This window comes from Alexandromys fortis, unplaced genomic scaffold, assembly GCF_014885135.2.
Source record: "Alexandromys fortis isolate MF-2015 unplaced genomic scaffold, M_Fortis_MF-2015_v1.1 scaffold_104, whole genome shotgun sequence".
NCBI lineage: Eukaryota > Metazoa > Chordata > Mammalia > Rodentia > Cricetidae > Alexandromys > Alexandromys fortis.
This window is the reverse complement of record NW_026068000.1, coordinates 3,401,214-3,427,038: the sequence shown is the minus strand read 5'-3', so window position 1 is coordinate 3,427,038 and position 25,825 is coordinate 3,401,214. Positions and strand designations below refer to the sequence as shown.

The 25,825-nt window shown below is 40.6% G+C and overlaps 1 protein-coding gene across 3 annotated transcripts in view; it reads right to left on the bottom strand.

The window, feature by feature from the left end:
• Ss18 (SS18 subunit of BAF chromatin remodeling complex) overlaps positions 1 to 25,825 on the bottom strand; it is a 53,723-nt gene that overhangs the window by 22,635 nt on the left and 5,263 nt on the right. For all 3 annotated transcript variants that reach the window (XM_050160686.1, XM_050160687.1, XM_050160688.1), the window contains exons 3-5: positions 19,587 to 19,671; positions 4,725 to 4,878; positions 632 to 853 (exon numbers count right to left, since the gene is read on the bottom strand). In XM_050160686.1, coding sequence (XP_050016643.1) covers positions 632 to 853; positions 4,725 to 4,878; positions 19,587 to 19,671 — 461 coding nt within the window. The remainder of the gene's footprint in view (positions 1 to 631; positions 854 to 4,724; positions 4,879 to 19,586; positions 19,672 to 25,825) is intronic.

The following is a 25,825-nucleotide window of genomic DNA, read 5'->3' as shown; positions in this document are numbered from 1 at the left end:
AATTTCTAAACACAAATGTAAAGACTCAAGGCTTCAACTCAATGCATGCTGTTTTCTCATGAGCACCACTGTGCGTTACTTCACACTCCAGACAGAGCCTATCTTAAACCAAAAAGCAAACCAACAAGGCTACAGCATCTACTTCAGGCGGACCTCAGTGCTGGGCTTCAGCAATGGAGAGGCTGAGGCAGAACTGCCGCAAGTTCAGGCTAGCCTCGACTACACACTGCGAATCTGTCTTCAGTTCTCAACGGAACACCTAGACGAGCCAGCCAGGACAGGAAAATGTACCCATGAAATCTCCATGATACAAGACTGGCATGACCACCAACTGACATGCCAATATGAAGAAATGCTACAAGGTCCGACATCTAGACAAGAGCAACAAGTGGTCAGCGGCTGACAAGAGAGGGAGATCAGGCTACTCCCAAATGTGTTAGGTATCTGACCCCCATTAGTCAGCCATAAACATAAATAATGCTAAATGAACTCAAGTTGTATGTGCATGTGTGTATATATGCAAGTGCACACGCACACACATACAATAACAATTACGGAAGAGATCATGAAGTGGAAGGAGGGGCACGAGGGGGCCAGAGCTGGGAAGAGGGAGAAGCGAGAGCACAGGTACCTTGATTTGGCTGCATGTTCATGTTTGGTCTGGGACCATAGTTTCCCATTGGCTGCCCTTGGCTCATTGTCATCTGGTTCTGCACAGGCATGCTCTGGGATGATGGCACCGAATGGTTGTAGCCTCCCATGGAGCCGTGGCTACTTGAAGGCATATTCATGGAACTGTTTGTCATGTTGAGCTGATTGGGTCCAGGTCCCTGCATTGGTATATGGTTAGGCCCTTTGAAAAGAAATGGTCAGAATGGAAAATGAGTTAAAGGGGATACATGGTACAAGTTTTTATTACTGTAGTACAGCCTAAGCAACAACTTGAATATTTAGTTGACAGGATCGACAGGAACAGTCAACAGTTTAAACAGGTAACTCTGACAAGGTCCGTGCTGCTATTTTCCCAGCTTAAGAGAGGAGGAAATTAACCTCAGAAAACCAGGAATTGTATGAGAGGAGTAAGGAAGGAACACTAGCTTGCTAGGCAATGAGACTCATGGAGTATTAAGTGTGCGGTTCTAGCAGACATAAGCAAACAGAGGACAGGCCAAGGGAACACACTGCCCAATACATAATGCAGCAAATGATAAACAATGGTGACATTTATAGCCATGGGCAACAGAGACAGAGTCCAGCCGAGAGGGCAGTGACAACTGGATAGCCATTTGGAAAACCACCCAGCTGGAGCACTACCTCATTTCTTCCTCTAAAACTAACTTCATTATTTATAAAACATGTAAATATTAAAGGAAAAACAAATCATGAAAGATAATTTCAAACATGAGAACTTTGAAAATAATCTTGGAAGGGGAAGTAGGTATGCTTGGAATCTCCGAGCCATAATAAATATATAAATTTAGTTACATAAAAATGAATTTGAACATATCAAAACAACTAAAATAGAATCTGGGGACATGGCTCAGTGTAGGTAAAGTGCTTGTCATGCAGGCATGAGAACCTGTGTTGGATACCCAGAACATGTGTGAAACACAGAGCAAGACGGCAGACCTGTAATCCGGACGGCAGACCTGTAATCCCTGAGGCCTGCTGGCCAACTAGCCTAAACTAGACTAGTCTAAATTCAACATGACCTGTCTAGAAGAACCCTGATCCAGCTTACCACGAAGGAACACTCTCATACACTGCTGAAGGGATTAAAGCTAAATTAAGTACTGCTTTATTTTTATACGGAGTAATCTGCAATGACTAACAAACTTTAAAATGTACTGGTTTATGGCACAGAATATTCTGTCGCAGACTGGCCTCAAATTCACTGTGCAGCAAGGATCATCTTGAACTCCTGAACCTCCTGTCTCCTACCTCTGAAGTGTTGGGATTACAGGTATTTACCACTACACCCAGGTTGAAATGTACTTTACACCCATCATAAAATGTACTTGTAATCCAATAATTTAAGTTCTAGGATTCTATATATGTTTTGAAGTACACGTATGCATGGAAGCAAAAATATGTGCACATGCATATGCACAGACATACCAAAACACTAGAAACTTCATTTCCGTCACCAGGCAATGGTGTACCATAAAGAAGGGTGAGGACGGAGAGCACCCAGGTTTGATTCCCAGCACCCACCACAGCCCCACAACTTCTTTAAGTATAGTCCCACGGGGTCCTAGACCCTCTACTGGCTTCCTTGGGTACCGGAATACATGTGGTACAGACATACAAAGCAGGCAAACATCTAGACATTAAAAAAGGGTGTGAATGGGCACCGAGTGAGACAGCTGTCTGTACCCTGATGGAAAGTTTATGTACAGGGTGTTTCTTAGGAAGGGGAGACAGGGGCGGGGATGAGGGAAGGGAAGGGAGGGGAGGGGAAGAGGGGAGGGGAGGGGAGGTAACTAGAAATTACAGGAGCCTCTTTTCCTTTCTCCCCAGACCCAGAACTAAGCATCTGAAGAAGCAAGCATGCAGAAACACCTGTGCCTTTTGATTTTGGTTCCACAGGAGTGTGAACTTACTTTTACTTTCAAGGCTTAACAAAAGCAAATCAAAGAAAATCTTGTCATTAACATGGTCTACAGATGAGTTCCAGGCCAGCCAGGATTACACAAAGGAACCCTGTCTCAACACAAACAAAAAACTACTAGGAAATTCAAAACAGATGGAAGAAATATAAGCTATTGGTCTTCCAATTTCTCTTACACCAAACAGTAAATGTTCTTTTAAGATAGTACTGGGTATTTAGAAATTACTGTTTTAGAAGCTCTGTAGTATTCTAGACAATCGCACCATTAGTTGACAATCTTTGTTCATAGAAAGTTATTTATGGATTTGCCTTAGCAGGTGAGAGTATTCACTGCTGTGCAAGCCTGCTGATCTGAGTTCCACATTGGGAATCTACATAAAGAGTCAGATCCAGTGGCACACACCTGAAATCTCAACACTCCTGCAATGACATGGAGAGAGGCAGAGTCCACAGGTGAGCTAGCCTGAGCCCAGAATGCAGAGAGTCAGTCCACGGGTGAGCTAGCCTGAGCCCAGAGTGCAGAGAGTCCACGGGTGAGCTAGCCTGAGCCCAGAGAGCAGAGAGTCAGTCCACAGGAGAGCTAGCCTGAGCCCAGAGTGCAGAGAGTCCACGGGTGAGCTAGCCTGAGCCCAGAGAGCAGAGAGTCAGTCCACAGGAGAGCTAGCCTGAGCCCAGAGTGCACCAGATCCTGCCTCAGAAAGGCGGACAGCTAGTTCCTCGATTTTCCTGACTATACACATGACACATCCACGTACATAATAAGCATTTCAAAATTGTTAATAAAAAAGGACATACCTTTATTTGGCTTTATAAATAAACCAAGATGTTAAATTAACAATAATTGCATGTTTCTCAGCTGTTTACTTGATCTTAGGCCTCACTGTCATCTGGAGAGTTAGGTACAAGTTCTAATCAAAGGTTCTACCACAAAGCTCCCAACGGGCTAACCTGGACTAGCATTGTGTCTCAGTTCTAAAGTGGCGTGCGTGTCCTAGAGAGCCACACACTGACTTGGCAAGAAGCTTTCTCTCAACTACAGTCTAACTGCCTATACTCCTACCTCCATGCTGTGAGGGAGGAGAAGCGGAGAAAGACCATTTGCCTCCTGCATTAACAGCAGCACACCGATCTTCTAAACCATGTTACCTTGTCTCTTCTACTCAGCGTTATCCTTTGGTTCTTTTACTAAATCCGCCATCCTTGGGTACACAACCAGAGACTGTTCTGAGCACATCAACTATTCAGGTTAATAATAAAAATGGTTCCGCTGTTCCAATTTACTCTATTGCTAATTGAATGGTGCTCTTTTCAACTCTGCTAATGAAAATATCTTAGTCTTTGGAAAGTAAAAATATTCTCACATTAAAGGTAGAGTATGCTTTATCAAAACTTATGCTATAGACTATTATAAAAACAAAAATAGTTTAAGGATACTTTTTGGCAGAAGGTTCAGTAGATAAATACCCAAGTAGCCTAAAAAGATCACTATTATACTGATTCTAGGGTTAAAATGGATAAATGGAACGGCTCACTATTAAGAGAGCTTATATTACTTTTCAGTTTTTAATACTGTCTCTAAATCAATTTCCATTTTAATGATACTCTATAAACATATGTACTAACAAGAATCTAGATTTGGCTTCAGAACTATCTGCAAGGAAATATTAAATACACCAGCCCCTCGGGGACAGTTCTGCTCCCGTACCCAGGCCTTTTGCAGTGTTCCTATTTCTGAGAGATCAATACGTTTTTAGGTAAATAAATGTCATGGTTCTTTTTCATGAACAGGCCTTAATTCTTAAGCCATGGCAAAATCCCTTTCGCCCCCAAAAGCTCCTAAAGGCAACTGTATTGCAGAGTTTCAGACAGACTAAATTTAGCCAGTTCTGTTCATCCGAGGAATGCTGTGTGTCAGCTACACCGAAGCCCAAGGGCGGCCTGATAAGCACTGAATACAGGTCACGTCGCTCTGCAGCTAACAAACTCGAAGAGAGCCTGGACTCGGGGGCATTCAAAGCAGTTTTGTCATCAACAATCTAGTGTCCCCTGAGCCCCCATGTCGTTTCAGTTGCTAAGCAACTCTGGTGTTAATGTCTTAGAGGAGAAAACTTACCAGGCATCTGGCCGTTCATCTGGTTCTGCATGTGTGGGGCAGGAGGGCCCCCACCCACCATTCCATCTGAAGGCATGTTGTGAGACCGGGGAGGAGGCGGAGGGCCGCTCTGACTCATCCCTCCAGGACCCATAGGCATATTCTGTGTGGGCGGCTGAAAGAAGACAGCTTTAGTAAACCAAGAGAAACAGAAAAAATTCATATGGAATGGCTGCTGTCTATATTAGTAAACTGAATACAAACAAAACAATAAATGCATATCAATGTCTTGTAATGTATCTTAATGATGGACTTATTAAAATCATATGTAATATCCCTCACAACCTCAAGTGCTTGGAAAGTAGACTACAGTTAAAGTGTGCTGTAACGTATACAATCTCAGTGAAATGGAATTTTCTAATAGGCTATATAGACTTTTCATTTATTGACCTCTAATGTGTCTATTATTTAAATTACATACAAAACCTAAGTGTCTTTTCATTATGAACATAGTTGAAGTTTATTAATGGTAGACTTTTACCTGCAAATGAGATAACAACAGCACAGTACATAACAAGAGCGAGAAAGAACAATGTCTTCTACTCAGAGGGTGAGCACTGGCAGTGGAAGAATGGTCAACAGCTCAGCTTATTTCTGTGCCCGGCAAGGGCTAGGATCGGTACTGATGGCCTGAAAGGGGCCTCTAAAGGACGCCTCTGACAAACTTTTGAAATTTTTGAAGAAAACTACTCACTAAATATGAGAGCTCACAAAAGGGTTAAAGGAAACACATACACACAAAGATCTTCAACACTCTGTCCCACTTCTTATGTGAAAAAGGCAAATGGTTGGTTAGTTTCTTTCCAAGCCCTCATTTTCAGTCTGCAGGTTACAAGGGTGTAGAGATACACACTATTAAGGTCTACACATCTCTTCTGCTTTCTTTCCTTCCTCCTTCCAGACCTTTTGCTGATGTCCTCTTCAGCAACCCAACCATATCTGTCACCTCTAATGCAGCTTTCAGATCTGAACACAGCAGCACTTGGCAGACATCAGAAGACTCATTGTTAATGAATCGCTAACAGTTGCAGAAATATTGGTTCTTTCTATTTTTGTAGACCAGCCTGGCCTCAATCCCACACTATTCACCTGCCTCTGCCTCCTGAGTGCTGGGACTAAAGGTATGCACCACCACCTCCAGGTACCCTTCTAAGACAGGGTTTCGCTGTAGCTTTGGAGCCTATCCTGGAACTAGCTCTTGTAGACCAGGCTGTCCTTGAACTCACAGAGATTCGCCTGCCTCTGCCTCCTGAGTGCTGGGATTAGCATGCAACACCACCACCCAGCTTTAATTTATCAGTAAATACAGATCACTAATCTTTAGTAAAAAATTTAAAATCTCATATTCAGGTCTTTGTTTAACTTGTATCATTACACACTTAATAATTTGGTTCTGATTTAAAAAGAAAAAAGAAACAAATCACACTTCTTAGTTTTAATTATTATCCATCACTTACAAATCTGATTAACTCTTTGCCATTCAATCTATAACACATCCTGGATCACTATTATCATTACAAGGCATAACAAACAGACACACTTGATCATAAGTCATAAAGTGCTGGGAAACAAAAGCAAGCTGAAGAGAAACTGAAGGCTAGCCCACCAGAAAGAGTCAAATGTAAGAGCACACAAGGCCTTTGGCCTTTTCCTCTGCTGTGCTGTGCTGTGCACAGGAAGAGACCCAGTAGAAAGAAATAGATGTTTGGAATCTTTGACAAGCAGAACAAAGAAAAGAGCAGAACCATGTGAAAGGGAAACTGGTAGCCTGGAAGAGACAGGGGGAAGCAGATGCTGGGAGCTGGCTAACTGCTGGAGTGTGGGGCCACCAAGTCAGAGGACTGGAGGAGACTCAAGGCTCCTCTTAGACTAAGGTCAAACCCCAAGACTGGTCTTAACAAGTCTAACATGAGCCTCACTAAATTTAAGATTATCCCTAGTATTTCAACACTGAAGGCAAATGACTCCCTTTGGAAGAAATAACACGGAAGTGTACTGCTGGAATCTTCAGCCACAAGCCTGACATTCTGTTTAAAAAAAGAAAAAAAGAAAACTCACAGGGCATTATGAAAAGCAGGAGTAAACACACAACACCAGCAGGACAGCTGTAACAATAGCAAAGTAAAAACTAGACAAAGCAGCAAGTATTAGAGGGACAGAAACATTCACAGAGACTAGGTAGGGGTGTAAAAAAAGTGCAGGCTCCAGGGCAAATGTCACCTCTCAACAAAGCTTAACACCAACTCAGCACTGAATCTAGCAATTTCAACTCCTGTACATACACTGCAAAACTTGCAGATAAAACACCCACTAAGGCATCCCTCAAAAGAACCCCCAGGTGAAGTAAATGTAATACCTGCCAGCAACGAACGGATAAACAAACATGGAAAGTCATCACACAGAAACACTACAGTAGTGATGCATGCTTACCAGGGTGAGCCCAAAAGACACCAAGTGAAGGAGGCTACACAAGAGGCTGTCACGTGACTCCATCTTTACAAATGCCAGGTCAGCAAATAAAGGCAGACAGCAGAATAGTTGTTGCCAATGAGTCGTAGAAAGGAGAACTGATTTAGTGGCATCAGACACAGGTTTTTCTTTTTTAAGAATTCTCCTTTTTTAATGTATAGGTGTTTAGCCTATATGTATAAAATACATATGTGCACCACATGCCTGCCTGGTGTCCAAGGAGACCAGAATAGAGCACTGGATACATGGGAACTGGAGCTACAGATGCTGTGGCTGCCTCTCGAGTGTGGAAACTAAACCCAGGTCTTTCACAAAACCAGCTCATGCTTTTAGCCACTGGGCCAGCTGTCCAGCGCAGATGGGAACTGTTGTGTTTTGTGTTTGAAATGACACAGTGTAATGGTAAAGGCTGTGTGCTTTACAATGGCCAACAGAGAGACTGTTTTATAGAAATTTTACTTCAATCCAAAAGGATAAACAAATCAGAGGATAACAGTAAAGTTTTAAATTTTTATTTTTTTTTTTATTATATGTGCATCGGGGATAGGAGGGAATTGTCAGAATGCAATCGGAGAAAGCTGGTTCTCTCCTTTCATAATGTGGGTCCCAGGAACCAAATTCAGATTGTTAGGCTTGACACCTTTACAGGTTAAACAACCTCCCTAATTCTATAAATAATAAAGACATGTAAAGCATTCAAATTTTTGAGTTGTCAAAAACTTAAAAGTAACCATGTTTGATATTAGCAAAAACGGGAGAAAAAAAAAAAACAAAAAAATCAGGAAAATGGAGAATTTCTGTAAAGTCCTATAAGAAAGTCAGGTATAAATCCCTGAATTAGAAATAAAACCACAGAAATTAAGACAGCAATAGTTAGAAATAACAGAACAGGTCTGGGATGTGATTTATAGACAGAGACGTACAAGAGGGACAAGACAAACAAACCAAAGGAGTGCCCATGAGCTGGGGACAGAACTGCTGTAAAGAGCGTGTCTAGCGCACAAAAGGCCCTGGAGGTTGAGGCCAGCACAAAGTGCAAAAGCCCATACAACATCTACCTGGAGTTAGAGAACAGAGTAAAACAGAGCAGGAGATCCTGGCTGAGCTTCCCAAAGCTAAGCAACGACTCCTGTGAAGCGCAAAACAACACAAAGAGCGATAACAAACCAGCCACAACTCCACATGAAGACAAAACACTCTTCTTTCCATCCTGAGGATGAAATAAAAATTCTTTAAAATGAGCCGGGCGATGGTGGCGCACGCCTTTAATCCTAGCACTTGGGAGGCAGAGGCAGGCGGATCTCTGTGAGTTCGAGACCAGCCTGGTCTACAGAGCTAGTTCCAGGACAGGCTCCAAAAGCCACAGAGAAACCCTGTCTCGAAAAACCAAAAAAAAAAAGAAAAAAGAAAAAAAAATTCTTTAAAATGAGCAAAAGCTAGAATTTGTTACAAGAAAGAGGTTCAATGAAAAATAACCAGGGTCTGGAAACACAACTAACCAGTGCAGACATGAGTTCTGTTCCCAACCTGTAAGCTCCAGCTCCAGGGGACCAGACAACTTTTCTGCCTCTGAGGACAACAGAAACAAAGAAAGTGCAGGCATGTAGGCAAACTCTCATACACAGAAAAAAATTCTGTAAACCTTTTAAACAGTAAATAACTATATAGGAGCACATGTTTGAAAGTATATGGAGGAATGAATGAATTAATAAATATATCAACTAACAGAAATGACTATTAACATTCACAATAACAATGACATAAGAGGGGCTGAGCCATGGGTACCAGAAGGAAAAGAGGACGCTCTCCGGAATGAACCCAGACACCCAACAGCAGGACTGACCGCAGAGCTGTGCACTTCTTATCACAACTTTAAGGATCTGAGAAGCAAAACTGAGAGACTGACAAGAAAGGAAACCATAGAGAGAGAGCCAGAAATTTTTCAACATACTTCTCTCAGTAATTCACAAAACGCCAAAAACAAAAGACAAATGAAAACGGCTGAAACCAGAAGGCCGGCACAATTCACTACAAACCACTAACAAAATCACATTATACAAAGAAGCAACCACAGGAAATCAGAAGTAATTTTTAACTGAACGATAATTAAAATGCAACATGGAAATTTGTGGTAGGCCAGCATGGGGTGCACACACAGAATCCTGACCCCCGGGCAAAGCTGGAGGAACATCAAGTCTGAGGGACCTGAGCTACACAGTAAGATCCTGATTCAAAAAGGACCAGAACCATGAGATACAGCAAGATTATACAGATGGTAGTTTGTGGTTTAAAGAAAATCAAACTCTGATTCTTTAGACTACCAATAACCAACAACCCTTAGCCGGAATTATCAAGAAAAAAAGAGAACATACAAATTTTACAGAAACTAAGGGTCAGGCAGCAACCAACACTCAACAGACTAAGAGACAGCTAGAGACCTTCAGAACAACTTTAACAGGTGTCTGATAATGCAGATGAAGTAGACAAAGCATCTGAAATATGTAGCTTAAGGAAACGAACACAAAATACAGCAAGTCTGAGGGTTGTGTGTGGCTCAGCAGTAGAGCACTATTATACACCGTGCGACCCTGCACTCAGCTACCAGCACCAAGAAAGGAAGGAAGTGGGGAGGTAAATTTGAAAAATCTTCTATTAAAAAACTTGATCCATATTTTTAAATCTTTCCTGAAGAAATCTCTTGTGAGCTTTTATTATTGGCTCATACATAAATTACTTAGGAATAAAAAAAATACCAAATGGAAATCCATATATATGTAACCGTTGAGAAATAAAAATAAGAGAGCAGATGCCAATTCCTTATGAGGCCACCACACCCTGATGGAGGTATTTCAGAAGACAATTTACAGACATTACAAACCTGAACACACCGTGAGCAAATCAAGTCTAGAATGGTGGACAATGGGCTTCACTGTAGGAATGCAGGTCAACACGACTGTGAACGAGGACAAAAAGCTCCAAATTAGCAAAGTGAAGTCTACAGAGAGCTAGGAAGGGAAACTAGGTGGCTCAGAAGTCAGGGTGCCTGAGCCCACAGTGAAAGGCTGATGACCACAGTAAGACCCCGAATCCACTCAAGGTAGAAGGAAACGCTCGAGTTCGACCCGGTTCCCACAGTACACCATGGTGATCACAGCCCCGTCCCACTCACATAGAAAATAACCATTCTTTTTAAAAGAACAAAAGAGGCATTCACACCCAAATAAAACTAATATACAAAAAGTTTATAACCAACATCATCTTATTAATGAAATATTGCACTCATCTCCCTGTGGTTCAAGAATAAAACAAAAATATTTACTAATACTGATAAACAAAAAGCAAATCAAAGTCAGAAGTAACTAGAAAAAAAGCAACAATGACAGAAGACTGGGGAAGGAAACGACATCATAGTTTCCTCAGATGCAGGACTGAGCACACACATGTGCACATATGCAGAATGAGAAGACACATACATCAACTATGTTACTGTTTATTCCCAACAAATTGGAAATGAAAATATCAACTGATAGCATTTAACCTAAGAAGAGATGTACAACATCTTTATAGAGAAACATTGTTAAGAGCAACTGAAAACTCCAACAGAAGGACATGCCATCTTCATTCAATGCATAAGAATAGATTTCCCTAATGTTAACCTACAGATGACATGTAACACATGTCAAAACCACAGCTGGCTTTACTCCTGAATTCACAAACTCATTCCAACATTTACTAGTACATGAAAAAGGTTTAGAATCACCATAGCAATCTTAACAACAATTAGTAGCAAATATGAAGACTTAACTAAAAGGTACAATAATAAGACCATGTGGTTGGTGCAAGGACAGATTAAAAAGACTGAGAAAAGAGAATAGAGAATTGATCATTCAGTGGTCAAGGAACAGTTTCCAGTAAGTGGTACCGAAGCAACAGTATGATATGTGATAGATCAAGGGTGAACTTCTCTTGTCCTACCAGAAACTGAACCTAGGACCCTCACGCATGCTGGTCAGCTGCTACTAATTCACACCCACCAACTACTGGATAAACTTTTAAGAAAATATAGGCATATCTTCATAACCTTGCTAAAGGAAAATGAGAACCAAACAATCAATGCCGTTACAAGCAGAGGGCATGTGAGAGACAGACAGAGATCACAGACTTACTACTCTTCCATGGCAGAGCTCAGCTTTCAGGCTCAGGTTTTATTTTAAAAATTCCTACAATCAATTACAAAAAGTTCAAGAAATTAAAAACTAGCCAAGAAAGGGACACTAGAAACTCTGGGGATTATAGCATGGTTCTCACAATTAACGAACACATGGAATTATGGAAACTCATCTGAACACTTCAAAGGATGGGTTTACTGTGAGTGAATTATATGTCAAAGGTTACTCCCAACATCGTAAATATTTCTTCATTTCTGAGTCCAAGTCTAATTTTCCACGCTTGTCACTGTCTGTAACTCTACTATGCAGCAGGTTACATAAGGGTAAGGGCCACGATTACATTATTTGCTAATTGTTGACGCCTCCAATGATCAAATCAACTTGATAAATATTTGAGAGATGATATGAAATATAAATTAGTGTTCTTTCACTGGATTTGTTTGTTTTCCCCAGTGCTGGGAATCTAATTGATCTAAGCCAGGGCCTTGTGCACGCGCACAAGTGCTCTTCTGCTAACCCTCCTCCTATCCCTCACTGCTTCTTCACCTCTTCTGGAAATCTCCCAGATGGGAATCTCCCAAGTCTGGGTGAAGGCAATTCTACCCTGAAAACAGTGGAGCCATCCCAACAGCTCTTTCTCGTCCCCACTGGCATTATACTCTCAGCACACCCTCTGGCCTCTACTCTACACCTGGGATGTAACCATGTCTACTGCTTCCTGGACCATCGCCCTGGTGCAGCTACTGCCATCTCTGAGGTATAACAGTTGCCTCCTGATTCCCTTCAACCCACCCCCTTCTGTACCATCCTTTCCAGTCTGCACAGGATCTTACTAAAATGGAACAACTTCTCAAAAGCCTCTATAAGCTTTAATTTTCAGAGTACACACCCAAGTCCTTAGAATCAAAAAAGCAATCTTCTGCTGACATGCCACTTCAGTTACTGTATATACTGGCCCTTGCCTTCATCCTGTTCCCTCAATAAGACACAGTTTCCTATCAGCCACGTCTCAGTGAGATGCAGCCTCCTCCCCACATCCCATCCTGCAGGCGCTGTCACTGTCCCCAATACATGATTCCTGCTCGTTCCTTCCCTCCCCATAGCTTACCATCTTTCAACACCCTACCCGATCTTTTACTAAACCTGCCTTGCCTGATGGAAGACAGAACAAGACAGTGGTGGTTTCTGGCTGTTTTGCTCACTGACACTTCAAAAGTACTAATTACTACAGCCTGACATATTGTAAACTATATACAGTCAATAAATTAACGAGCTCAAAATTTCAGTTTACCATAAAACTATCAGTGTATCAAATTACCTTCAATATCGCTATCGAATATAAATATACAACAAAGCAAAAGCTTTAGCTTCCTTATTCTTAGTATAATTGGCATTAATAAAGCTCCCCACAAGGAGGCACTAAAACAACACAGAAACCTAAGAATCAAAACTAGCAACAAGAAGAGACACGTGTACACGTAAAGCTGTCTAAAGCTGCTAAGAGCCAGACCCGCAAACAAGAGCCTCGTCATGCACTGAGACAGGCTGCACAGCCACCGCTGGCACACTTCCTTTACTTTCTGGCCCTCACTCAGTCTTTCAAAAGTGAACACACACACACATAGGTATATACATATATGCATATATATATATATATATTCATCGTATTTAATACATACACATACATTCATCTTAAACAGCTTAGGAATGTCTCTCATATTCACTCATTCGCACAAGAAATTTCAGGATGCCATCATAAGCAGTATTGAATTTCTGCAGGTGTTAGGTATCATCAATTAATTTCCATAACTAGATTATCCTTACTCCCAAACTAGAAAGCAGAAAGAAAGAAAGAAAGAAAGAAAGAAAGAAAGAAAGAAAGAAAGAAAGAAAGAAAGAAGCAAGCTCAATTCTATCCCCAAGAACTGAGTTGACTGGGCAACCTTCCATAGTTAATGCTCCCATCTATATGTGCAGGATGACCATTCTCCAAACTTCCTAGGCGCTAGGCGCTTATTCTATTGGACTCTCCCTGGTTTTAGTACCAGGTTCCCAATCAACTCAATCTTTCTCATTCATGAGAGCAAGGACTTCAAACCAAATATTATACTTCATCTCAGTTATGACAACCCAAGTTTATCCAACTTCAACATTCTAATTAATGAACAGTCATTGAGATGATGTCTACTTTTGTAGGCCAGGTTGTCCTAGACCCTGTGACTCTCCTAAGTAAGGCTCCCAAGTGTTGGATTATAGACATCATGTGTCCTAATTTTACATAAGGAAAGCAATTGGGGGGGGGGGTCCTCTTCCCAGGAGAATTTTCTAGAATATACTTCAAAATAAACAAAACAACAGGCTGAGGATACACTTATGGGAAACACAAAGCACATTTAAATCTCTGGGACTCATCTCTAAGAACACAGAAAATTAAATGAAGGATTTATTACTGTACCTGGTGTAAGCAATTATAACTTGGATGGAAAGGTATCCTGGCATTCGGGAGTCACACCACACAACAAGATTCACAGAAAAGATTTTTCTGAGGGAAGAATCAGGAGGGTGGCTGCCTCTGTCCAGGCAAGGAGCAGCAGGGGCGTTAACAGAAGAAGGCAGGTTATATGGAGTTTCGGGGGGGGGGAGGAGTAGTGGGATTTCAAGCCCAGAGCTTGTGGATTTTCTTCTGTAGGGTGGGGCAGGGTCCAGCTTTAGGAGAGTAGTGTTCTATGAGTGGAATCTGGCAGTTTGAGGACCTCAGGGGAAAGCCGTGGCTTACACTTGGAGTTAGGCTAGCTGTACCCATCTGCATCTCCTCCCTACGGCACCTGGGTTACATGTGGGTGCTGGGATCCAAAATCAAATCTTCATGTGTGGTGGTCTGAATGAAAGTAAGAAAGACACCTAGAAATAGATGGCTTCCAAATGAAGATTTTGTTGCCTGACTGTGAAATAAGAGTCTATTGTGTACTCCACAGACCTTTCAACACAGTTTGAAAAAGAACCAAACAGTTTCGTCTGTGACTGTTATGGGACAGACTTCATAGGGAGATGCAAGACATTTGCTTGTTCACCCCAGAGAGGGAGCCCATGATAGACCAAACAAAGTACAGATACCACCAAAGTCCAACTTGGTGAACCAGCATGTTTTATTGGGGATATTTATGGAATATGGGTGAGGGGTTACTTACAGGAGCAGAAATGACTCAAGACAGCTGTTTCATTAAAGTTCACCCCAAGTGGGTGGCAGCTTACAAAAGCTGGGTTATAGAAGAAACAGGAGCAGACATATAAATGAAGTCTCTTTAAAGGGTGTTTTAGATTCAGTACAAACTAAAGCATCAGTATTTGCCTGATCTTCTGGTAAAGGGTTTTTGTTTTATTTTGTTTTTTAGCATAAGAAAACAATGTAGAAAGAGTGATTTGATTCCTTCAAAAAGTGTATAACAAAGAATTTTACATACCTTCAATGCTTATAACTGAAGATGGCTTCCATGCATATTTTATACAGAACATTTTGTATTGCTGTAGAAATGCTGTGTATGTTTAATATATTTTACACAGCAGATGAGATTACTAGTTCTGAGAGATTAGGGACCACTCGGCAAGGAAGTCATCCTGTGCTGGAGGAGACAGACCTATGTGCATGTATTTTTATGTGTTAATATCATAGGCAACATTTTACCAACAAAAACATGGTGTCTGTTGGATTTTATCTATAAAAATTCAGAAGCCTATGTAATTGAATCTAATATGTAAAGAGATTGGCTATATCTTTTTGTGAATAGAAGAGTATGTGTGCCTTTTTCAGAAACAGAAATTTCTAAAGGATTGTTAGTCTAGAGGGCCAATACCCAAGGTGATCCTGACCACCACATATGCACCCTGGCATATACCCACATGCAATGCATAAATGCATGCAAGACACAGCAGCAGAGGGCTGGCCCTGGATTCACAACACAATGGCAGAGGGAAAAAGAGCAGATCAACAGATGTGACACAGTGACACACACACACACACACACACACGGCTGTCTTCGAATGCTCGACAGCAACATCATCTATTCTTCTGCTTTACTTACTGTACGGATAAAAGCTCTATTAAATTTAGTCATAAAGGGCCTTTATGATGCTCTCTTAGAACACTTATTGAACTTAAAAACTAAAATCAATTTGCTAAAGCTTTTGGAAAAAAGAAAAGCCATTAATTATCACCCATGGGTTTTTCAGTTAAATGTAACATCACCCAAAAATTGTAGGCTAGAAACTGAAGGTATTACATAATTGTAGGCTAGAAACTGAAGGTATTACATAAGACTATCAATTTTAATTCATAGACCAATCTTCCATTCTATACACACAAGTCATTTACAACTACCTTTAATAAAGTTAAAATTTCATACATATAATTAAATAATTAAAAAACACACTATTGTACTTTCTGTTGTATTATCTGAAACTCAGTACCCAAAGTGAATTAAATGAAAAGCAAATAAATAGCGGCCAGCAGCTTTGGTGATGGAAATGCCTTTGTCTTTCTGCTCCTATTTATAACCACAACCAAGCTTGACTCTGGTGGCATCCATACCTTGGTCTGACATGGGGTTCCTATCTGGGGTGAGTAGAGGTGTATGCTGCGCCTCCCTGAGAAAACAGTGTCATCCAACAATGCACTGTATGCATGCCTCGAACCCAAGGTCAGACGAGTGTCCAATTCCCTGGAACCAGACTTAAAGCCATTTGAACTGCACAGTAAGTTTGAGGCCAGCCTAGACTACTGTCTGTATTAATAACACAATGAGGATAATAATGCAATGGGATTCTAAGTCCAAAAAACTTGAAAAATACTTCAACACAGAAAAATCAAAGTCAAAAATTGATTCTTTAGAAAAATTTTAAAAATCGGTAACTTAAGGGTGTCAAGAATGACAGAAAAGTCACGAGAATATAAAATTATACAAAAATTCAAGATCTCCATATAACCTGGTGTTATTAGAAAGATTATTTCATCAACTTTATAGAAATAAACTTAAAATGCTACTAAAATATCAAAAGGCACATCTTACCAAAATAGACAATGTACAAAATATAAAACAATAAACTCCCTACCTTCTTGAAAGAAATATAAACACTTTCATGCAAAGGAAACTAGATTCAGATACTTTTCTACAGAAGCATGCCAACCATTTAAAAAGTCAAATTTAAAACACCATTTCAGATTAAGAAAAAGCAAGAAAATTTCATTTTATAAAGCCTGCAACAATCAATAAACAGACAGAAGCACTATAAGAAAGAAAAATCACAAGCGCGCGCGCGCGCGCACACACACACACACACACACACACACACACACACACACACACACACACACCTGTAATCCCAGCACCTTGGAAGTAAAATCAGGATTCCTAGTGCCAAGGCTACCCTGGGCTAAAAAGCAAGTTCCAGGTCAACCTCAGCTACAATGAGCTGTCCTATCTCAAGAAGAGAAGCAAAGAAGAAAGGATGACCAGGTGAGTAGACACAAGAAAGTCAACAGGACTCACTGGTGAGTTTTCCAGTGTAAGTTACCACACTGAGAGATTAAAGAAGGAAAGTACAAGCTCACCTCACTACGTGCAATACAGTCAAGATACACACTCTTAATTAGCACACCAGAAATCAAAGCAGTCTTGCTTATTTTGATAAAAGTTATCTATAAAATACTAGAGCAAATCTTAATGGTCAAAAAGTTTAACTCTCCCTTTAAGATCAGGAACCAGATAAGGCTATCCTACATTATCACTAAGAACAGAAGGTGTCATAATTGGCAGGGAACAAACAGAATTCCTGTTCACAAATGACAAACTGTGACTACAGAAAGCAAATGCCAGCAATTAAAGACAATGCCCAAGAGGCTAAGACTGAAATCCACTGCATTTCCATGCAGATGGCAGATGAGATTGGAACAAAGCTTAAAAACAAAGACAGGCAGCAGAACAAGCCTGGGACCTCCATTCCATCCCTGGAACTCACGGAGAGGTAGAAAGAGCAGGGCAGTCCTGAGTGCTGTGGCACATGGGCACACACCCCTGAATGGCGTGCATTGTACTATGCCAATGAGAGCAGAAAAATCCTGCAGGAGAGAAAGCCAGAAACTAAACTCAGACACTAAAGGAATGAAAAAGGAATGCATAAAACGCTCTGGATTTGAAAGACTCTTTTGTAAGGTGTCAATTCTTCCCCAAATGACTTAAGTCCAGGTAATAATGAAAATCCCATCAGGATTAGACAGGATAACAACCTGACATGCTGGTATTTGAGTTATATGGACATCTGAAGGCTAATTGTAGCCAGGGTACTCTTGAGGAGGAAAGAAGGAAGAAGTGGTGTATTATCAGGTGTGACAAGATCATGGAATTAATTTAGAAAGACCAACACAACAGAGGTCCAACACAGATCCATCCACACATATACCAACACTTGATAAATGATACAGGTGGTCAAATAAACCAGAATAAAAAAAAATCATTTTCAAAGATGATAAGACAGAGAATTAGTTGTTTGGAAGTGAGCAGAACAAGCCAATGCCTCCCACTGTCCTCAGAAATCAACTCAAGGGTAATGAAGTTTAAGGCAATAACCATACAAACAATTTCACGTTCAAAACTAAACGTGTTAAATATCCCTAGGAGGATGCAGCTTAAGGTGAAGGATTTTACTATCAGGGTACTCTTATGTTCTTATTCAGAGCACTATAAAGCAATCAACTAGAAACTTGTAGATGAAGAGAGGGGATATTGACAAAATCAAAATCCAGTAAAAGTAAGTCGGGCGGTGGTGGTGCTCACCTTTAATCCCAGCACTCGGGAGGCAGAGGCAGGCGGATCTCGAGTTCGAGACCAGCCTGGTCTACAAGAGCTAGTTCCAGGACAGGCTCCAAAACCACAGAGAAACCCTGTCTCCAAAAAGCAAAAAAAAAAAAAAAAAAAAAAAAAATCCAGTAAAAGTAGTTTCTGAGGTGAGCATGGTGGTGCATGCCTTTAGGAAGCAGAGGCAGATGGGTCTCTGGGAGCTTAGGCCATCCTTGTCTATATAGCAAAGTTTGAGCCAGTCAGGGCTACACAGTGAGATCTTGTCTCAATAAAATAAAATAATTTATGGAAGTAGAACCACCACTCAGATCTCAAATTCTTAAAAACATTTTTTTCTGGTTGTGTCTACTAAAAATGCTCAATAACCATGAAAATCTATAATAATGAATGTTCCACGCATTCAAACTGGTCTTCGAGCACTAATCCCCAAGTGAATGAGGAAGAAATGAAAGAAAACTCCTGGAAAACAACCGATTCTAGTTCTTGGGCATAAAAGTCTGACATCTTGGATCCTGAAAGTACTGCATCACCCTGACATGATCCAACAGAAGATCCATAGTACCCAGATGTAACGTCAAACCCAGCTTGGAGGCTCTCCCCTATTATCAGTCTGTGCCACAAGTTTGAGACGCAGGGCCATGTTATAAAACTGGGAGACAATTCAGAGTATGGTAAAATCTGCACAAACACGTGGCTCAGTTTCCCCAACAAGTAAATGGAGATATAAATGGATAAACTGTCAGATACACCCACCAATGACAACGCCAGGATTTTGTCTGAACATGAGCAATCAATCAAAGGTTTGTTGAGTAAAGTGACATTCTAAGATGCTGAGAAAATAGTTTGTTTTGCTGTGAAGGATGGCAGTCCTGAGAGTTGAAGATTCATATGCAAATGTTTAATACTGAAATGATACGGCATACCCCAGACACATTAGCTACTTACTTAGTAATTAAAAGTAAACTAAATAGCACTCAGGAGGCAGAGGAAGGCGGATCTCTGTGAGTTCGAGGCCAGCCTGGTCTACAAGAGCTAGTTCCAGGAAAGGCTCTAAAACTACAGAGAAACCCTGTCTCAAAAACCAAAGAAAACTAAATAGATAGGGTAGACAGGTGAATGAACACAGCTTCCCTGGGGAAGGGAGTGCTTTAGGTGAATTAACTCAAACACCCAAATCAGATGAGTGAAGACAGGAAGGCCCTTAGAGAATACAGAACAGGCGTGTGTGCTCAGGGTAATCCAGGGCTTAGGACACAAAACTCAGCATCACCAAAACCAACTGTGTTAATCACACAGCTACAGACATGGACTTCACACACTTTCAAGGGACTTACTGCTGGCAGGAGAGACTGCATATTTTGATTAGAGTCTGCTATTGTAGCAAGGTATACCAGGTTCGTATGCAACATCTGCTGATACCTATTAAAACAAAACAAATACCAATATTAAAAAATCTTCCTATCTACTTAAAAACAAGCAGCATTATAATTATTTTTAGAGCTTAATGAAAAATGTGTTACCTGAACATCAATAGAACTTCAACTTTTCCTCTGCAAAATAATTCCAAATGATACATGCTACATTTAAGGTAATGGGAACACAGAGTGATTTCACCATATGCTAGAGACTTTTTAGTTAGTATTATGTGTACATACCTCACTTATATGTAAACTAGTGCTATGAGCTAGCAGTTCTTACTCTTCTCTCCTTACCGGTAGCCTGAAAAATTATGCTTTAGAGAATGCTGAGTTACACACGATTTCATAGCTGGTCAAGAGAGTAACTGACGCCCAGCATCAGACACACAGTATGTTAGGTTTTACAAGAACTGAAATAAAGAAGTTCAGTGACCTATGCTTACCACACCATCCCACCCTCATGCTTCCTTCTGCTTTTGTTGGAGCTCGTTGTTTACAGACAGGGTCTCATTATGGAGGCCTGACTGACCTGAAACTCACGATGTAGCCCAGACGGGATGCAACTCACAGAGATCCACCTGCCTCTGCCTCCCAAGTGCAGACATAAACAAAATGATAGGACACTAAAATCATTAACAATTCACTTTAAAACAATAAAGTGAATTCTTAATACTTGGGCTATATGGATAAATATAAGTCGAAAAAATAGCTTTAGGTAACACTGTCTAATAATTAAAGTTGCCTTATAATTTTTAAAGTTAACTCATATAAAACCAAAAACTGGCAGTGATCTAAATCACTGTCTGATCTCAGTACATGAGCAGAACAAGCCCCACACATACAAATTTAAAACCTACACCAAAATGTACCAGTTTCAAGAGCTCCTTTCCAGAGGATAGGCATGGGGCACAGGCCTATGGCCGCCGTACTTGACAAAGCTGATACAGAAACACAGGCTAGCCTGGGAATGCAGCAAGACAGAACTCAAACTCCAAAAATCCGTTATTATAGAAACTAGCTATAAATTTTAAATGAATGTCAAAAGAATTTTATTCAAATAAATGAAGTATTTCATTACCCATCCAGATTGAAATACCTCTCACCGATTTCACGTTTCTAACAAAGGAAAAGCTTCCACACTACGAAGCCTACACTTTCAGTTCCACTCCTCACGTACAGCTAATCTGAAAGGAGACATTTGTAAGGGTCCTTGGATAAACACAGACCAGTAAGTGATTACTATGGTTAATTATGTTTTTGGAATTCTTCAAACAAGACTGACAGCAAACAGCAGTTGGGACTGTTTTATAATTTTATAGAAGTCTTGCATGGAACTTAATACCACCTAACCCTATTCAAAACCAATCAAACAGTCTTTTTTTTTTTTTTTTTTTTTTTTTTTTTTTTTTTTTTTTTTTTGAGACAGGGTTTCTCTGTGTAGCCCTGACTGCCCTGGAACTCCCTCTGTAGTCTGTAGGTTAGCCTCAAATTTAGAGAACTGCCTCAATTCTGGCCTCTGCCCTCTAAGTTCTGGGATTAAAGGAGTGTCCTGTCATGCTCAGCCCTCAAAAAATTGTTTAGTTTTTATTCATGGTGGTAGGAGCAGTACGAGGGCCCTGGGTTCGACCAGAGTTGTCTCTCTCCTTCCACCATGTGGGTTCTGGGTATCGGACACACTTTTTCTTCTGTGTTTTAGAATGTGGGTATGATCCTCAAGTGTGAGCTTTCTAGGACTACCAACTATACCATGGCAAATAAAAATGCCAACCTGAAGCCTTTGCCCACACATTACCATAACAAAGCTTGGGTGTTATGCTGAGTAGCCTCGCCAGCCTCAGAAAGTCACTAAGTGTCCCAACAGGAGCTCCAGCAGGCCTTTAAAGTCCCTTGAAGCTCTAAATGTCTACACACAAACACGACTCATTTAAATTTTCAAGATATTTACCTAACTGTTCAATATCAGATCTAACTTTTAACTAATTTGAAGTGATTTCAAATTTACAGAAAAGTTTCAGAATGGGGGAGAGGGAACGTTTTACAGCTCTCTTCCAGATTTCCAACTAGCACCTTAAAGCACGCGCTATCACTCTGCCTCACGTCGACGCACATACACTTTTGTCAAAACCATTTAACAGGCAGTTGCAAACATGAACCTTCAGTATCAACCCCCAAACAAGACACCCCTCCATGCCACCACAAGGATACTAATAACATCAATCACAGTACCAGAAACCCCATTCCGATGCACAGAACTGCCTGAAAGTCCTTTCCCTAACATAGGAAGGTGGGCGCAAGCAAGTTTGTTGTAGTTGTTGTGTTTTGTTTTATGAGACAAGGTCTCAATTTTATAGTCCCGGCTGGCCCCAGACTGAATGCATAGATCAGACTGGCCTTTAACTCAACAGTCTCATTTTGGGACAGATCTCTGTCTGGATTAGTAATTCTGCTTGCTTTAATCTCCAACTTGCTGAGACGACAGGCAGATTCCAATCAACAGGATAAAGGGAACACTGGAGCAAAAGCACAGTAAGAAAAGTAATATTTATCAAAGCATTTATTCTAAGACAAAGCAAGTCTCAAAAAATTATTAACAAAAACTTGCTCATTTCTATTTTTTCTGCATTCTCTTCTGACTTTGTATGTTAAGTCGTCCAAAATAGTATTTAAAAATCAACAAAAACACAGAATCTGAACTCAGCATATAAACAAAAATGAAAACATTTTCCTGAGAATTTTAGTCTGCAAATACCACTTCACTTGTCCCTGCGGTTCTCGTGAGCTTGTGCTGTTCTATACTGAGTCAAGGATAGAGTGGGTGCACCCGGCACCCACAACACTCTGCTCTGCAGCACCACGCCATTGTAGGGCACCCTTAACGTTTACATCAGTGACAAAACTGGCCGACAGTGCCGTTTATGGGGTCCCTGTCTTTAAATGTAACTGTACCTTGTGAACACAAGCTAACGGGAGAGTATCAAACATAGTCAACATCTTACGTTTGACGATGGCTACTGCTGACAGGCAGCCGAAGTTACGAGAGCCATCAAAATCTTACGTTTGATGACTGTATGGTCCTAACTAGTCTGACAGATACTTACAGATGCGAATGGTCACGATTAAAGGAGAGCTTAGCTTCCAAAGACCCCACCGAAAGCCACAACTCATTACCTTGCGTAAGACAAAATTACCAGTTCTAAGTTTGATTAATTAAAAACTAATCTGAAAAGCTTAGACTTAATGTAAAAATAAGTTTAATGCAGCACATTTGTGGGACGGTGCTATAGTTTACAGAATAAAAATTACCTTGGTAAGCGGTAATTTAAACTAAAATTTCATTAAATGTTGACAAATACTAATTTCTGAAATAAGCTGCACCCATCCTAAAATACCACACATACACAAGCACGCACGCACATAAAGACATGAAAGTAGAGGGACTTGCTGGGAAGAAGGGTTTGGTAGACAGATAAGAGAGCATAGCAGGGGAGAATATCTCAGAGTACATTATATACAGGTATGAAATTGAGAAAGAATACATGAATTTAAAAACATAAAACTCCAAACCCTAGGATTCAAGGAAACCCTAAGTGACATAGCAAATCCCCCTTGATCAAAGGTAGGAGTTATAAAATCATTAGAGAAGGCAAAATTGAAGTTTCTACCTTAAATCAATCTAAGCCTCGGTTGCATCAAATAGAGACAAGAAATTTCTATAATAGCCTATCCCCATGTGTAGAGAAGAGGGGATTTGTATATTTTGTCTCTTCAATAAATTCTGTCTGTATGTATTTGAAATTTTATTTTTAAAAAGCAGTGGATCTATCTATCTACATACACACATAGATGACAAAGCTTCTAATATAAACAAAACAGTATCGACCACAATTGACTCAGGTTGGAAAAGCTGGTTCTCGCTGGGAACATCTCGCTATCCGTATCATTCATTGGTCATCCATGAAAACAAAACCTGTCCTACTCCCTAAAATCCTTCTGTTCTACCAGATTCCTAAATGTCTTAGGTGAAAAAAGTCACCCCAGTAAGTGTCTCCTTGCCTGGCTTCAGGGTGATCTCAAAACTGAAGATCATCCACAACAGAACCACAGAAATAGGCCCACTGCTTTTTAAAAATAAAATTTCAAATATATACCAACAAAATTTATTGAAGAAACAAAATATATAAATGAAAATGGTCATACAAAATACAAAATATGAAAGTCATTAGAAAACAATACAATCTGATAAAAACAATTTGGTTTCTACATTTCAGCCTATATATTTAAACAAACTAAACAACCACCAATCTGGTCTTAAGAGAAATGGACGCTTCCAGATTTGTACAAAAAGAAATACACGGTAAGACTAAGACATTTCATAGTACAGGAAAATAAATGTTTAAAGAATTATAGAGCGAGGCACGGTGGTGGTGGCACATGTCTTTAATCCCAGTATAAGGAGGCAGAAGCAGGCAGGTCTCTGTGAGTTTGAGGCCAACATGGTCTACAGAGTGAAACCCTATCTCAATAAATGAGGAAAAGAAGGAGGGGAGTGAGGAAGGAACAGAGAGGGGAGGAGGGAGGAAGGGAATAAGAGAGAGATGTCAAGAAGCTAGACAGAAAAGCTCCCAGTAGTCAGATCTAGAACAAACCAAGAGAAAAAGCAAAGTACCAAGTAGCAAATACAGTAGGAATGTACAAATCCATTTACATATAAAAACCCGAAAATAACAAATGGAGGGAAGGGGGTGAAAGATGACTTCCTCACAGCAGAATTCCAAGTAAGTCTAGGAGGAGTGATGAATGTGGTCATCACTTGACAACCACAACAGTAACAACCGTTGCAGGCAAAACTCGCAGTGGATACTAAAACTAGCATGTTGAGTATAATGAGCAAAGGCCTTTTGTTTCAATGTGTTTCCAGGCCTTGTGTTAATCAGACGAACTACAAAGAAAAAAATATTAACTCTGGTGGAGAAAACAGCAGGTGCCAGCTTAGGGAAGCAGATCCAAGCTACCACATGCTGACCAAGCTGCTGCTCTTCAACTAGGGAGGATGCTGTCAGAAGGACATCACCTCACAATTGTGACACCAGAGCCATAGGGCACAGTGTGAACTTCATTGTGCAGAGACAAACTGGGTCTTAGAGGAGGAGCAGTCCACAGAACAACTGCATTCTGCAACATCAACACCATGAAGCATACAGTCTGAGGAGCGGCAGCAGATTAAAGTACACCACAAGCATACGCTCCCCACTAAAGGCAAACATGACCCACACGGGGACCGCTGAGATGACGGCACTGCACCAGTCACTGCATACTCTTATCCTCGGGCGACCTAAGAATACGTGCCGACTTTAGGAAAAGCCTGCAGTGATTCCCAAATGTCTATTAATAAAGAACAACTGGGCAAATCTGTTACCCTCTGAAGAATTTCAGTAAAGGACATACCATAATTGCTAGTACTATCACTGAGTCTTTTCCATTAAGCAGGAAGTGCTTTCAAAGGAGCATTTGTTTAAAAACTGATATCTTTTACCAATCAGATGTACAGAATTGTGTAAAAGATGGCCAATATCCACTGCTGACAGTGGCGGGTGAACACAGGACGGGGGAAATAAAGCAAGGACATTTCTGGCAGGGTAGTTTGGCAAGTCAGCATGCTCTGACCTAGTAATCCACTTAGGAACTGCAGTCTAGGACTGGACACGTCAGTGGGGTAGCACTTGCCAAACAGAAACAAGAGTCTAAACTTGATCCTGCTGTAACAAGAAAGAGGAAAAATGACTGCTTCTATAAACACTAGGATATCGTAATCTATCTTTGTATTCACATAAAAACAGAGAGAAGCAAATAAGATGAAAATTAAGAGGTAATTGCCAAATTTTTATAATAGTGAACAAGAGATTTTTATTTTAAAAATAATTTAAATAAAGGGAAAGAGAGACCTAGAGTTCAGAGGTCAAGTGAATCACTGGAGGGCAAGAGCCCAATAAAGATGGAAAAGCAAATCAATTGGTTGCTGGGACTATCTCCCAAGAGCAGGTCAGTGAGACCTCTAGGAAAGGATGGGCCCTAAAATATGGCAGAGTAAATCCTCTAAAACCCTGTTCTCAGTGCAGCAGTCACTGGACATGGTGACCATTTGTTCTAACCCCAAA